Source organism: Atractosteus spatula, chromosome 7 (assembly GCF_055471065.1).
Source record: "Atractosteus spatula isolate fAtrSpa1 chromosome 7, fAtrSpa1.hap1, whole genome shotgun sequence".
Taxonomy (NCBI): Eukaryota; Metazoa; Chordata; class Actinopteri; order Semionotiformes; family Lepisosteidae; genus Atractosteus; species Atractosteus spatula.
The window spans coordinates 58,456,613-58,472,600 of NC_142712.1; the positions used below are offsets into that span (position 1 = coordinate 58,456,613).

Consider the following 15,988-nt stretch of genomic DNA (forward strand, 5'->3'; position numbering starts at 1 on the left):
ATGGACAAGTTGCCCCCTTCCATGCGCAAGAGGCTGTACAGCCTGCCCCAGCACATCGGGCAGAAAGCTTCGATCATGGGAGATGGAGAAGACGGAGACAAGGACACACGGAGGAAGAGCATAAAAATGAAGCCCTTGCCTTCACCGTCCTCTGCGGGTAGCTGCAAAGGTATGGCGGAAACCAAAGGCGGGGATTCGGTGATTATGGAGACAGACATCGGGAGACCCGTCAAGACCAGCTCAAACGGTGACTGCAGGAGATTCAAAGGCAGTCTCTCGTCCATCACCAGCCGGCACGTCCATGACCCGGACTCGGCGGAGGAGAGACGGCTCATAACGGAGGGAGATGTCACGCCGTGTGAGGAGAGCCCCCCGCCGGGGGCGGTGGGCTCTGTGGCGGAGCAGGGCGCGTACGGCAGCGGCTCCAAGGATCAACAGGCATCCCCGGACCAGCAATCCGATTTCATAAAGTTGGATGGCATCGACCAAATCTTGCCGGACGACGAGCAGAGATTGTACCAGGCTGGCTTCATTCACAGGCAGTTCGGAGCCATGCTGCAGCCGGGGGTCAACAAGTTCTCCTTAAGAATGTTTGGGAGTCAGAAGGCAGTGGAGAGGGAACAGGAGCGGGTTAAATCCGCCGGATTTTGGATAATTCACCCCTATAGTGACTTCAGGTAACAGTGTGCTCCGTGCTTTTTGTCTTCTAGCGCTGCATGTGTGTGTGGTGGTTGTTGGGGTTTTGTTGAGAAATGTCCGACACCTGCACTTCATTTATATAGCATTTGTGACCGCTTTTAATGTAGTCATCTGTGTTTAAACCATATATATATACAGTACACAGCACTGGAATGAGATGGAATTTAATTGTTCCAGAGACGTGATTTAGACGCAAAACCTGGTGGGAATTATTCCATAAAGCGGAATGAAAAAAAAATGTTTTTTTCTCTCTAATTCCAGTAGGTGATCGGAATTAATGTGCCACAGCGACATTGTCTGAAACGAGTTCTCGGTAACACAAAGAAGTTGTATATAATAATCTGTTCCTTATTTTACCCCAATGTGCACAAGAGATTATTTAAGCAAATTAGAGACACTCTTTCATTTTTATATTATGTAGATACAACAGACAGCTCCTGGGATTCGTTCTGAAGGGCATTGATTCTTACGGTTAATCTTTATTTAAACATAAAGAGAGGTATTGCATTGCAAATCATTATGGCAAGGGTATTAATTTTCATTGTGTAATGTGTTTTCATGTATTGGGAAAAACATTGAGATGATTGCTTTTAAGAGACTATACAGTACTTAAAGTCTATTATTACACGTCCACTGTCCACAGCAAAACTGAAAAAGAAGCATCAAACTGAGACATCAAGAGATATTTTTAGGCGGGGGATAGTGCAGCTGGAGGTATTGCTGTCACAGGAGCCCGGAGCAGGGAGCTGCACGCAGTGTTCCAGTGCCTGGCTGCGGTGCTCTTGAAGGGATCAGCACATCCTAATTACAGCTGCTGAGGCTGGGAGCCATGCACACTGGGAGGGACCTGCCTGCAGGCTTTGCGGTGATGTCCCTACATGGCTGCACGAGTTCTGCGATGGGGGTGTCTTTGCTGAGGGCTGTCCATCATCAGTACTTGGGGAAGGTCACCAACAGGAGCATTAAGGCTCTACACTTGTGTCTAAGGCATGGTGGGTAACCAGCGCTGAACTAGCACAATTTACAGGACTGTTCATACACGTACTCAGTTTCTTTGGTAGGAGCTATGTCTACTGAATAGCCAGAAGTATTCTTCTGTTAATTGAAGTTCTTGATTTATTTATTTTTGTTTTTCCAAGATATTCAGGTGTTAGCAGTGGAAAATAACCCTCAATCTGTGTTGATATTTATTTCAAAGAGTGCATCTTTGAGATCTTTATGGGAAATGCTTTATACAAGATCGAAAGTGAAATACTGTAGGATTTCTGAAAAAACACATTTTAAGATGTGTGCAGGTTCTGAAAATAGAACTCGGATAATTAAGCAAAGTTCAAGCATGTTTCAGAACTGTCCCAATTTCTAACCAAAGCCACAGTACAGAAGGAAGTTCTTAATTGCAGACACTACAAGGTACCATGTTCTGGGAGAATAAACGCCACACTGGCCTTATGAAAGGCAGCATCCGCAGGGGGAGAAGCCTGGTTTCTAGGCCTCAGATCTACATTTAAGTCAGACAGATGGATAATGCAACTCCTTGTGTTATTAGAGTTGGTCTCGAGCGGTCAAGCTTGTTCCTGAAATAAGTACCGATCCTGCCAGATGTACGGCTCGCTAATTTGTCATTACATACAGGCACCAAACAATAACCTATGACCAGTGGACACCCAGTCATAAAATCAGCTTCATTTATTAAAGACCTGCACAAGGAAAGGAAACAGATGATCCTGATTCTTCCAGGGCTGGGGTTAACAAGACCCTTCATTTGGAGGAGCTGAACCTTTTATAAATGAAACGAAGAAGCCATTGACAGATTATGCTTGGGAGCCTCTGTGTGTGTGTGTTCTATAACTCTTAAGTCAATTTTATATTTTGCCACTTCTCTGTATTTCAATCTGTATGAAATACAGAACCAGAAGAACAATGATAACTGGAAGGGAATTCATACTGTGTAATTGAGGAATTGAGGATGTATTAAAGTTAAGTGCATTACAGAGTTCAGAATTAGAATAAACATGAGGTCAGCTGCTCTTTTTCTGTTTACTGTGAGTACCGATAAAAGCAGCTATGATCTCTCAAGCCCTGTGCAGCTCTGAAGATTTTGCTACTAGAAGCCACCCAACACAATCTGTGATGTGATCTGCTCATTGCTTGAGGTAAAACAGCAACTGCATGGGTGGTGCATTAATTGCTTTAGGTAATTTTCTGTCTGCAACCTAAAGGTGCTCCAGGAGTGGTTTAATATACCTCAGTGCATCTGCAAGGAGTTGAAACTCAGTATTGGGCATGCAGGAGCACCCTAAAGGTGGACCACAATGATGCAAATCTTTTTATACAAGTGCTCTGATTTTGAGTAGGCTAAACAGGCCTTGAAAGCATTTGCATGCAGCGCTTCAGCATGCGGAGGCTGCAAAGGAACAAGTAAAGGTTCATTCCATGCTGAAAGGAAATGAAAAGAGACACAACATTAGACACCTGAAGCAGCTCCAGCTGAAACATAGTGTTTCTTTTCTTTACCTTTCAGGATGTAATGAACCTTCACCTGTTCCTTTTAAACCAACTTTGTTCTAATTAATTAACCCCTATCTTCCCCTATTCCCCTAAAAAGGACATTGTTTCCTGGTTCACCAAAAGAACATTACTTCACTGGCAGAAAATGTAATAAAAATATATTAATTAAAGGTAGATTTATCTTTTGTTATTTTAAAAATTAACTCTCCTTCAGTGTTCTGAGTCATATCTCAGAGTCATACATCTTTAATTTGTAAAAACATAGACACAAAGATAAAGTTTAACCTGAAGGCATCTAGTCCTATTTCACAGCCTTGAGATACAGTATTCAGGACTGTTCTTCATACTCGGGAATAGCACTGCTGTCTCCCATCACATTCCAGTAAAGGATAGAAGGTTTCATAACTCTTTCAAACACTAGGACAGATAGTTTTCCCCTTGAATGTTATCAGAGAAATACCACTGCAGCATATAATCTGACATACTGAACCCTAACTGTGTCACACATGTCAGTGGCACACCGTGAATGTGTATTACTGTGTTTTGTGATAAGTGTGCAAGAATGTTACACTTTAAAATGCTGATAAATCAACCATGATCATTAGAATGCCACAGAGGAATGTGAAAGATAGAAACATAGAATGCATTTAGATTATCACTGTAAAGACTGATTACTTTCTGACCTAACATTTAAATTGATTCAAAACCTATCAACATAATGGCTAGGCGCAAGTGAATTAAATTTTTTTCAGAACCGCACCGTAGGGACCCTTTGAAAGCAAAATTAAGGGGGTGTGAGTTCACAAAAAAGTGAATTAAAGCAGATTTTTTTCATTCCTGTCAAATGAACCAGTGTTTCTGAGCTGTCACTTGCCAGCCCTGGTCTCACAATGCAGAGTGAAGTGGAATCCCTCTGGCTCTGCGTGCATCCGCAGCCAGAGAAAACCCGTCAGTCCAGAACGAGAACACACCAGACTCCCACTGGTGGGATCACACCTGGAGAGGAACTGCTTTCAGTCCCTTCTTTCCTTTACTTAACGTCTCTCACTCTACCGTTCTCCGTGTACGAATGATACTATATACTCTAGTTTATGATTTTAATTTCCAAGTTTAATTTTTTTTAGTCATTTTCACTGTTTCTTTTTCATTCTCATCAGCCTTTCCTGTCCTGGTAAAGTGAAACCAACACTGTCACATGGTTAACATTCAGTGTAATGACAGGCTTCTGAGCTTTACAAGACAAAGCTTCCAGTTCCTATATCAGAGGTGTCTATGTTGTCTGTTATACAAGTAGAAACATTCTAACAGAGAACCAGCAAAACTACCAGTCACAAACATTGACTTAATACATGCAGACCTCAGTCTTCTGCAGTTCTGTTTTCATCACAGGGTGTCCTACACAGATGACAGCGTGAAAGACGGTAGAAGTATCTTTTCTTGCATCAAATAGTTTCAAATAATATCAAAAGGTCATCATGGTATTGAGCCTGAAGAAGCTGCCAGTTCGGTTAAAAGGATTACCAGTTCATGTTCATTCATGACTGTCTTCATCTAGTCAACACGAGAAAGCAATAAATCCAGTCAAATGTGTGTTGGGAGATGATGGAAACTTTAGTTTTTTAACAATTTTTTTGTATTTCCATTTTATATCTAGGTATTGGGAATAGCCAATGACTTCTTTATCTGTCTGATGATGACAACTACTCTTCTAGTGCCCAGGGAGAATGAGGAGGGGCAGACAATCTCTGCTGACCTCCACCTCCCACCAAGCCAATCACAAGGTTAGAATTGTAAAAAGTAGTGTTCAAATGATGCAGCGCAATTTTAAAACCCGAAAATCTTCAGTTTGATTTTCAGAATGGCAAAAACAAGAACTAAGCTGCAAAGAACTTTCTAAAATCTGTTTTGAGTCTCTAAATTTAAAGTATTCAGATGATTGGTATAAAACGTACCACGATCAGGTTGTTGATCTCTAAAAATTAAATATATTCAGTTGCATAAACCGGGGGTTCAAAATCACTTTGATATCAGTCTTAAAACAATGTTGTTCACAGAAAGGTTAAAGGAATGAAATCTCTAAAGATGTACAGTATAGAAATGGATGTTTTATTGAGACTAATTCTCTGGGTCTCTTCAAGGACCTCTGGCCATAGCTGCAGTTAGTGTAATTGTGACTGAGAGAGAGAGGAAAAAGGAAGTGAACATTATTGATCCTTCATAGTGGACTATGGACGATCTCAGTGTTGAATTAAGACTGAATTAAGATATGGAACATTTGATTATTCATAAAGCTGAAAGAAGGACTTTTCCAAATCACCATCCTCTTGAGAACCTAAGAAGGCTTGCAGATGAGAAAAGGCCATTTGTCCCCTGTTATTGGTTTGGTAGTTTGTTAGCTATGTGAATCTTAAATTTCATCTAGCAGATTCCAAGAGTTAGAGTTTGAGCATCACCCACCTGACAGAGATGCATGTCACAGACACCTACAACTCTTCATGTGAAAAACTGTTTCCTACTCTGTTTCCTAATTAAATTGACTTTTAGTCTCCAGTGGTGACTGTGTCCTCATTTCCAGTACACTGGCAAACACCGTTTGCAAATGTTCCATTTGCAAACACCTATGTGAAATATTTATTTATTACGTTTAACATTTCTTTTACTCTTCAGAGCTGTATTTTTAAAACTCTTTGACATTATGTATTTGAAACACAACCCTCTTTCTTCTTTCATTGGGAAATTACTGTAAAATGTCCAATTTCTCATTTCCCATTTCTCTGTTTGAAGGCACTGTCTCAATCCTTCATGGATTCATGTTCATGTTTTTCTTAAATTGAAAAATGTCTTAAAATGTAAACCCTCATTTAGTAGCCACTTAGTAGTAGTTGGAAATAAGACATTCTGTAGAGTGTTACGTGATTATGGCACTTTGATCTATATTCTCTAACCCTGTTATAACATTTGATGGTACTTTAAATGGGAGACATTCAATTCCCACTTAGCAGTGATTTAGCAGTTTAATTACATTTTAACTATACACATTGTCATGTGCAGGAAACCCACAGGGACCCATCAATTCCCAAAGAGGCAGTAGCTTGTGCTCAGTATCCGAAATGTAAACGTTACACTTTTGCAACAGCGCAGTTATAACTGCATTTTAATTGTTCAGGTTTTTGGAAGCATGAAGTATTTTTTGCCAGTTTACAGTCATCCTGCCAGTAAATTGGGTACCACACGTAGAGCAGGAGGAACTGGGGGCAGCTCATTCAGAGTGAGGCCATCCAGGACAAGTCCAACAAAGGCTGCTCTCAATCCAGCTGAGTCCGTGCCCCTGTCTGAGTGAGTGTTAGCTTGTTGAATCACGTTTCTTTGGTAAATAAAATCTTAATACTTAAATATGCTTAACATATGAACTTATTTATTAAAATAAAATGTATTGATGCAATGGAAAAAAAAAGAACACCGGGAGTATATAAAGATCTGTCACCACAGGACTCAAAGCGGGCCGCTACAGCAGACACATGGCAATACAGGTGATGGGTTTCTAAACCTTCGCCATTTAATCATAATTGAAACTTTAAAAATCAACACAAAGCAGAGAATGCAGGTGGAAACTGTGTGGAAGTGCATTCAAAGGATAAATACTCTAGGTACAGAAATGTTTGCTTGTGTCTGGGTTGAAACCACTTTCCAGGCTTCTTTAAAGAAATGATTGAATGAGATCCTGGATTAATTACCTATGAGCAATAAAATGGGCAATTTAGGCCAAAGCAGATGCATCCTAGCATACAGTATGTAAACATTCTTATTTTAAGTTCTCCTGGGATCTTTCTTATTTCCAACCCGTTTTTCTCCAATTGTTGTGCTGGTCACAAATTTGCAACAGCTGTCCCTGTGTGCTCTGTCCTGTCCAGGGTCACACTTTGTCTTTGCTCTTTGTTCCTCCAGTCTTATGAGGAATTAAACAGCTTTCTGATTAATGAAATGGTTTTAAATAATTTCACCTACTGTAAGATGCAAAGTTTCTGTGCAGCAAAAAAGTGATGTTCATGTATCCTTAAACAATGGCAAATGCAATGTGTTCCAGTTTTTCAAACAATAAATCAATGCAAAGATCTTTTTCCTCTGAAAGTAAGTTTAATTAAAATGTGAAATAAAAAAACATGACAGGTTAGAAAATATACATGTGGGACCCACAAATATCATGCCTCATATTCAGAGAAAATATTTACAGTAGAAAAGTTCAGATGATATACTGAACAATTGTCCAATGAAAATACAACATGCTAAATCTTCCAGGAGTTAATGGCTCACTAGACACACATACAGTATAATATGATTTACATTCTAAATATTAAGCAGGTGGGTTAGTGATGTATTGTTACAGTTTGGGATAAAAATATTATAAAAATTAACAGGTGCTCAGTGTTTATTTGATTTGAGCATAAATTACCAAACAACTTAATGAAGAATCTGTATAGACATCCAAAAATACATTATTGAATTCATGAGAGAACAACGAAAGATACGACCATGCCTTGCATGAGCAATGAAGATTGCCCGTCTGCTATTAGCATTACTGAGGGAGGCCAGTCTCTGGGAGTCCGTGTGAGAAGACCGCCTGAAGAACGAGAAGTTCTCCTTCAACAACAAGGACACTACTCCAGAGAAACCAGGACAGATCCTGTTCTGGAACACAGAGGGTCGCCACTCATCCACGTCTGCAGTGATAACAGCACAAGAGATAACAAAAGCAGAATGGCTGTATACCTCACTGTCTGCATGAAAATGGTCTGCACACTTTAAGGCTGAACACAGATCACATGTTAACAACTGCGAGACCCACTGTCTTCTATGGGCCAGAGAATTTCTGAGACATTGGCAGAGAGAATGCGGGGTGGTTTCTTCACCCATGGCTAGTTGTTTAGCCTTTGATAGACCTGATGGAAGACAATGTGTGTGGATGTGTCATGGTGAACATTGTGCTGTCTCTGGCTTTGTCCAAGCCAAGCAGTTCAAGAAAGCTGTGTTGATTTTCCAACAGGACAGTGGAAGACAACACTGACCTCCGATTACAATAATTACAACAGCACAACTTCAAAAAAACTGTGGGACCAGCACCCCAATGTCATCAACATGTGACAACCCCACTGACTTGCCCCACTGCCTTGAGCAGCTAGCCGCAGCTGCAGAGTGATGGAGCTGTCCACACAGGTCACACACAGTACCTCCTGCCTTTCATACCTCTACTGCTGGACCTTTGTCATCAATTCTAATTTAATCTAATTTCGGTTTCTGAGGTGACATAATGATTAATTCAAATTTATAAAGAATCTGTGACAAACCTTACAGCCTTGAAACCACAATATATTTTGCTTTTGTTGACAGCTGGCTTGTCAATGTCTGTGAACCACTTTCCCCAGATCTGCATACCATTTTTGGAGTCGGACATCCTGCACGTTAGGTGGATTAAACAGTTCTTGAGCACAAATGTGACATGAGGTGAATGATGCTTTATTATCTGGCTTTTTCATCTACTGCCTATATCACTTTGTCATGAGCGAATGGAGAAAGCCTGTATTTTTTGCATAATGGTCAGCAGACTGAAGTGTACAGTATATCTGATGTTCAAAGTCCTGTACATTTGCTGGGCTCATGCATCTAAAAGTTGCATTTATTATTCAAATGAATTATATGTCAGCAAGATTCTTTGTAACTTAGTGAAATCAATCATTACATCTCATTAGCTGTAAGTCTGGGAACAAGGTCCATGAAAGAGTAAAAAAATATATAATTTAATCCTTCCTCTTCCTTAAGATGAATCATACTGTGTTTTCTGTTTCCGGTCGTTAAATCTTTAAACTTCAGTTTAATCCTTTGCTATTGCATTGACATTTAGATGATCCTGAAATTTGGATGCATGAGTAGAACACTACAGTCCTGTATTTCCATGAATCACCACTGGTATGGCAGACGATGACTTGAAGTAGGGAAAACATGCAGTTTGTGTTCAATACTGTTACCTTATTGTACACTGTACAAACTGACAAAGGAAATAATGACAGTCCTTTTATGAACTATGTTTCAAAGAGCTTCTAAATAAAACAACAATTAGTACACTCAGGTGAAGTAAAGGTATGGATTAAAATATTTACTTGAAGTTTTTATTATGCAAATACATGAATACTCTATACAACACAGTATGTCTTTAAAGAATTGAAATTCCACTACATGCAGCACTTAAGGTGCAACAGAAACAACCCTTGGTTGACTCTGGAGTGTGTGTGTGTCTGTGTCTGGAGTGAGTGCATATCTGTGTCTGTGTCTGGAGTGTGTGTGTGTCTGGAGTGTGTGTGTCTGTGTGTCTGTGTCTGGAGTGTGTGTGTCTGTGTCGGGAGTGTGTGTGTGTCTGTGTCTGGAGTGTGTGTGTGTCTGTGTGTCTGTGTCTGGAGTGTGTGGGTCTGTGTCTGCAGTGTGTGTGTCTGTGTCTGTGTCTGGAGTGTGTGTGTCTGTGTCTGGAGTGTGTGTATGTCCGTGTCTGTGTCGGGAGTGTGTGTGTGTCTGGAGTGTGTGTCTGTGTGTCCGTGTCTGGAGTGTGTGTGTCTATGTCTGGAGTGTGTGGGTCTGTATCTGCAGTGTGTGTGTCTGTGTCTTTGTCTGGAGTGTGTGTGTCTGTGTCTGGAGTGTGTGTATGTCCGTGTCTGTGTCAGGAGTGTGTGTGTTACTGGAGTGTGTGTTACTGGAGTGTGTGTCTGTGTGTCTGTGTCTGCAGTGTGTGTGCCTGTGTCTGGAGTGTGTGCATGTCTGTGTCTGTGTCTGGAGTGTGTGTCTGTGTGTCTGTGTCTGCAGTGTGTGTGTCTGTGTCTGGAGTGTGTCTGTTTCTGTATGCCCTGTGATGGACTGGCGTCCTGTCCAGGGTGTATCCTGGCTTTCCGCCTATTGCTTGATTGGATGGGCCCCAGTTCCTCCACGACACAGAACTGGTTAGAAAGTAGGTGGATGGATGGATGGACTTATATCCAATCAATTTGAAAAGGTCAGGGTAGGGCTGAGGAGAAAGTCTTTACTATCAAATATATCTAAATTGAACTAGAAAACCTTGAAATGCTTTTTAATTAGTGCATCTTAAACAATATATTAGAAACCTTTTCGTTGTCATTTAATTTCTTTAAATGCAATGCATCATGAAAAAAATTGTCAAGGCTTTTTGGCAAAGACTCCATTGACCACTTTTTATTACGCTGAGACAGTACCGCAGACTTGATTATAGGAAAATGTTATCCTGGCTCACTGTGCCCATCAATCATCTCCTTCCTGCTTCCTCTGCCCGAAGCTTTCTTCCGTTTTGTGCTTTCTCACTGAGCTTTCCTTCGTGATGGTTAATCACTTCCCATCTCTAGGATTAGGCTTCACTGGGGTGCACAGAGGGCACCTCCTCTGTTTACTTTGACAACAGTAGCAGAGAGAACAAGTCACAGGAGATTCTGAAGTCGGAAGAAAGAGTTTTGAAATGTGCTGATGACATCCAAACTGACTCTTTTGCAGGATTGAAGAAACTGCTATATTAAATATAATACATGGTATATAATATATAAACATTACAAAGTGGAGGCCTGGACAGACAAGTGTTTTTTTATAGTAGCTTGAAATGTGTGATGTAATCGAAATAACTGTTTAACACTAATATGGTCAGCTCTGCCTTGTCGGTGCTACATTTCTGTATGACATGTTGTATTACAAGGAGAGGAACTTCAGGAGTGATGCTGCTAGGAAGACTCTTCACCTTCTTCACACCTTGCATTTCATCCCAACATTTGTATCGTTTCTGTGCCTTTAGTCTGCTTTATTTTGCTTATCACAGCATTTATTTTTCAGACCCTAGCATTCTTATAAGTATTTCATTTTTATTCTTTCTATTGTATAGTTGTATAGTTTCTATTGTAACGTTCTCACATTATTTGAACTTTTGGATTATAAACCGAAATTGTGGTGTATACTGCATTGCAGTGTACACCCTGCGAAGCTGAGGGGTTGTGTTTTCTACATACAGAAGACCTAATCCTCGTGATTATTCTGAGGGTGCTGTACCTTCAGGTCTCCACAGGGCTGTACAGGAAGCAGTGGACATACTGACATGCAATTCTCTCTGAGGGCACAGAAGCTTGTTCTGTACCTGCAGGTCTTGTGGAGAACTAAGAAACTGGTGGGAAATGCAGGCATCCCAGAAACACAGCAAGGAAAATACTTTTGACATCGTGCTTTGTTGGGCTGTGTGCCAGCTCAAATTACAAGCATTTGTAATTACAAGACAAAAAGGCAGAGGACTTCAACAACACAGCCTAAAACTGGTTCAGAACAACTAGTGCCAAAGTCTCTTGCCACAGCCAGGGAGAATGTTTGCTTACAGTAATGTCGCACAGTCCCTCTGGGCTGATCCCCCAGCTCTAAAATGATGCAGAAACCCAAGATATCTCAGCCTATCTTCCCTGCTGTGTCTTCTTCAGGCCTCCATGGTGTTGAAATGTTCACCCATCTTATCTCAGGAGGCTGCCCCGTGCTTGGTCGACTCTCACCGTCTCTTCTGCCTGAGTCCAGCACAGACCTCCGGTTAACAAGGCTGCTTTTCAAAGAAAAAAGGATTAGCAGATGTACTGGAGGGCACTGAAAAGCAGGGTAATCAAAATAGGTTGTTGTGCCCATCTAAGAATATTAGGAGTGCGTATCAGTAGAGATTATTATGGCACAATTTATTTAATGGACAGGCGGCAGAGCGATGGAAAAGCACCACGTGGCTGGGCTGGGTTTATGACAGAGAAAGAGCGAGCTCAGTGTGACTGCAGAGAGTGCAAGCTTTTACCATAAATGTGTTTTTTTATTGTAATCCAAGATAAAAAAAATCTTGCAGTTACACAGGATAACAGCTGTGAGTGAATGCCCACATTATGATGCAATGATAATCTCTTAACCCCAGACTTGCTGGTTTCTGCTAGTAAGGTAATAGTCATGATATAAGATGTGCATAGCGTGAATTAGCCCCTTGTCTTCCTTTATGTCTCCGCTGTACCTACACTGTTTGGTGCAATTGCATGCTTCTCATGTTGTTGGCAGTATGTGTACCATGGTAATAATGGCGTACTATAATGAACATCCTCAGAAAAAAATGTGTTTTAAATCATGTTGTTCCCACCATTCATTGCAGCAAACACAAGTCAAAACCAAATGTGAATGTACTAAGATAAATTCATCATGCCCAGCTTTCATACAGGGGTGTACAGTAAATGTAATATTATTTTGACTCCATATGTGTGTTAAGGCAAGTTTAAATTAATAAAAATCCAGCACCTGATGTGTGTTTATTCCAAACTGCTTTGGATTGTGGGGTCTCTGTTTGCTTCCCTAGACATTATGCTGCTCTTTTGCTCCTTACAAACAGGAAAGGAAACAAAGCAAACCTCAAAATTCCTCAGCAATAGGAGAATACTCCATTAAACTTTTCCACCCTCTGGAAGTGTGGGACTGGCCCTGTCACTTTCCTGAGACATGTACAGTAACATGCTCTTCTGCAGTCTGTGTCTGTTTTCATATTTATCCATCTGGGATAAAACTTCTTCTATCTCCAAAAGAGTGTGTGCCCCCATAATGTTTTATGGAAATAGGTTGCCTGTTCGCTAAATTCTAAGTTGGAAAATAATTTCAGCATCAGTTATTACTATTGTCTTGCGCCTCTGCCTCATCTGCTGTGCCACGCTCATCCTCGCCTGGCTTCTTATTTCCATGTGCAAGAGGTGCGCCGCAGGTACTGTTGTGTTCCCCTTCTCGAGGAACAGGCGATCAGCTCCTTCATCTGCTCCGCTCTGCTGGGAAAATATTTCATTCTCCGAAGGGAGGGGGTTTCCTGCTTGGAAACGTCAGTTTCTCTGCAGCTCTCCTTTCTGCTGCAGTGATCTAATCCAGAATTAGGAGGCAGATCCTTCTTCTTTCAGGCAGTTACACTTGTCATTTTGAATGAGTGTCAAGTACAGTAGCTGGGGAGGGTTCCTGTGGAAAATGTTCCCGTATTTGAAACTCACTTCATTGCTAAATGCTACTGACAGGTGTGTCTCTTACTGCCTTTTGAGTGCTTATACCCCAGTATAAATAAGCCGCAAAATAACACTACTGAGATCTTCTTTTATTTGTAAGCATGTCACAAATTACTGTTAGGAATACCAGGTGATTATCACCCAAACCACATAGTTCCACTTGTACCTTCTGTCTCATGTTTCAGTGTTCATTCTGAAAGAACCCACTGGGCTGACGTCAGTGTCTTTGAAGATGTTGAATACTTGTATCGGGTCCCTTCATGGTCTTCTCTGTTCACTAAATGACTAACATGACTAAAATGAATAACATGTTCCGTTCCTTCAGCTCGTCAGTGCAGAGAGGAATAATAATGTAACTTTCAAGAGGTTGGCACAGTGGCCCAGCTATTAGTATTACTGCCTTGCAGTGCCGGGGCCTTTGGTTCAATTCCTGAGGTGCTGTCTGTGTGGAGTTTGCATGTTCTTCCCATGTTCAAGTGGCTTTTCTCTGAAGGCTCTTGTTTTCTCCCACAGTCCAGAGATGTGCTGGTAGTTTAATTGGCTTCAGGGAAAACTGTCCCTGGTGTGAGTGTGTACGTGTCTGCGTGTGCCCTGTGATAGACTGGCATCCCATCCTTGGTGTATCCTGACTTTTGCCCAGTACTTCTCAGGACAGGCTCTGGGCCACCATGACTCTGAATTGGATAAGCGGTTAATGAAAGTGATGTGATGATGATGATGTGATAACTTTCAAGAGCTTTGGACTAACCCTAACCTGGTCCAGTGTGTGAGCAGCTGAGACACTCATAAGTGAATGGCAGTCTGGTCAAGAGGCAAGACCTTCAGAACCGCCCATCCTTTATTTTAAACCAAGCAGCTGCTGCAAAGCAATGCGTGCTGGGATACAGACATTTGTAACCCCTATTCTGCTTAGTTTAGAATTGTATAGAGTTCAATTTTTTTGTCTGTAGTAAGCAGTCCGAAAACAGAGCCTGTGAACTGTCTACTCACTTGTCATTCAACCTTCACTTTCCAATCACAGTATTTTATGGTAATATTTTAATATGCACTGCTAGATAGGTTCGGATCAGATAGTGGGGGTTTTCTTGATTGGGCATGATCAGAAATGAGGTTTCTGGAACTGACAGCATCTTATAGATAGAAATATTCCCTCCCTCTGAGGACACCCAAATACAGGACTAGACTTTCGTTCTTTGGGGAAAAAATGAAGTTTTCTCACAAGAAAAATAACTTGATTGTGGAATTTTGCTTATAAAGGGAAAATTGAATAACCTTTTCTAAAAGAAAACAAATTGCTGTTAATTAATCCCATGTTACACTTCAGTACCTTTTTTAATCTAATTTTGATTTGTAATCAGCCCCAGTGCAGGAGTAATTATAATAGCCAGCTTCACCCTCTGGCCGGCGAAGCTGACTCGCGCATTTAGCATTGATCCCTCTTTGTCAACATGCTGCTCGGCTCAGCACACGCGGCCTAGAGCGGTCTGCTGGCCTCAGAGGGCAGTCCATTACATCACGGCTCCGGCACTTTCTCCACTTGGTTTTTAAGATAATGAGTAAGCTGATAAAGTTAAGCCGGAATCCAAATGGAAATGAGTGACTCTCCTAGCTGATATTAAAGGTGTTATTTGTTATCATTTTTTTCTTTATTCCAGCACATTATGTCATAATCTATGTCATCTAAATTATGGATAGCTATAAAAATCATGCTCTTTACTTAATTACTGAAAATCTTTTTTCCTTTATCAGATAAATTAACTGTGATTAAATTCTCACGTTCACAGAATCACGTTCACGTTCACACACAGCATATTTTCTGCCTATTGTCCACTTTGACGCAGAAGTTAAAACCATTAAGAAGATTTATGAGCCTGTATGTACTTTTCTTTTTGTGATTGACAATATGGCGTTAATCTGCAAGGCAATGACCTTATCAGATGCAGAGATTTTAATTCATCGAACACAAAAGCGTGACTTGGTGTTGGGCACGATGACAATGAGTTGTTCTTGTGTTAAATGTGTTGGTGCGTGCTGGCTGTCAGCAAGCTGAAAACAAAAGGCTGGATCAGAAGCTGTAGGAAATAACTGGTTTTCCTCTCACCCCTCTGGGAGCCCTTTGTTCCAAATCAATTGACTTTACCAACTGTGTTTTAAAAGGGATTTCAATTGCACCTCTTCTGTAATTTGCATCCTTTCTCATTGCATAATTTATCTCATCAGTCACTTTCCGTCTCCGATCTGCTTCAATGACATAGAGAAAGAGTCTTGAATAAGAACAGCGCCGACAGGGGCTTGGACAAAAGATGGATTCTACTGGGTGTCCACAGATGTCCATAGAGATGCAGCAGCACTCTGTCAACAGTGAAGTCAGTTAACTGCAGTTGCAGTTGAGATGTGGGTCACAACTCAGAGTCGTATGTACAGTAGGTCTAAATGATGCTAATTCTTGGAGTTTTTAACCTGTCACTATAACTGCCTATAGCCTTGAAGCTCCATATCATATCAGATTAGCCAAGTCTGCTGTTGCCTTAAACAATACCAGAGGTAAATGCATCAACAATCATACTTCTTTTGAGGCCTGGTGTGCTCCCAGTCCTATCCTCAGGAATCATGGAGATAAACAGTGTGCTGCTCCATTCCCAGTATTCTGGGCATGATCCATAATATTTCGATGAGCAACGTTGTTCATCAACTGTCCGGTG

General features: G+C 41.1%; 1 protein-coding gene across 1 annotated transcript in view; it reads left to right on the top strand.

Annotated features, from left to right (window-relative positions):
• Nucleotides 1-15,988, top strand: part of hcn4 (hyperpolarization activated cyclic nucleotide-gated potassium channel 4) — a 94,928-nt gene continuing 78,940 nt past the window's right edge. The window contains exon 1 of the mRNA XM_088921354.1: nucleotides 1-677. Coding sequence (XP_088777480.1) covers nucleotides 1-677 — 677 coding nt within the window. The remainder of the gene's footprint in view (nucleotides 678-15,988) is intronic.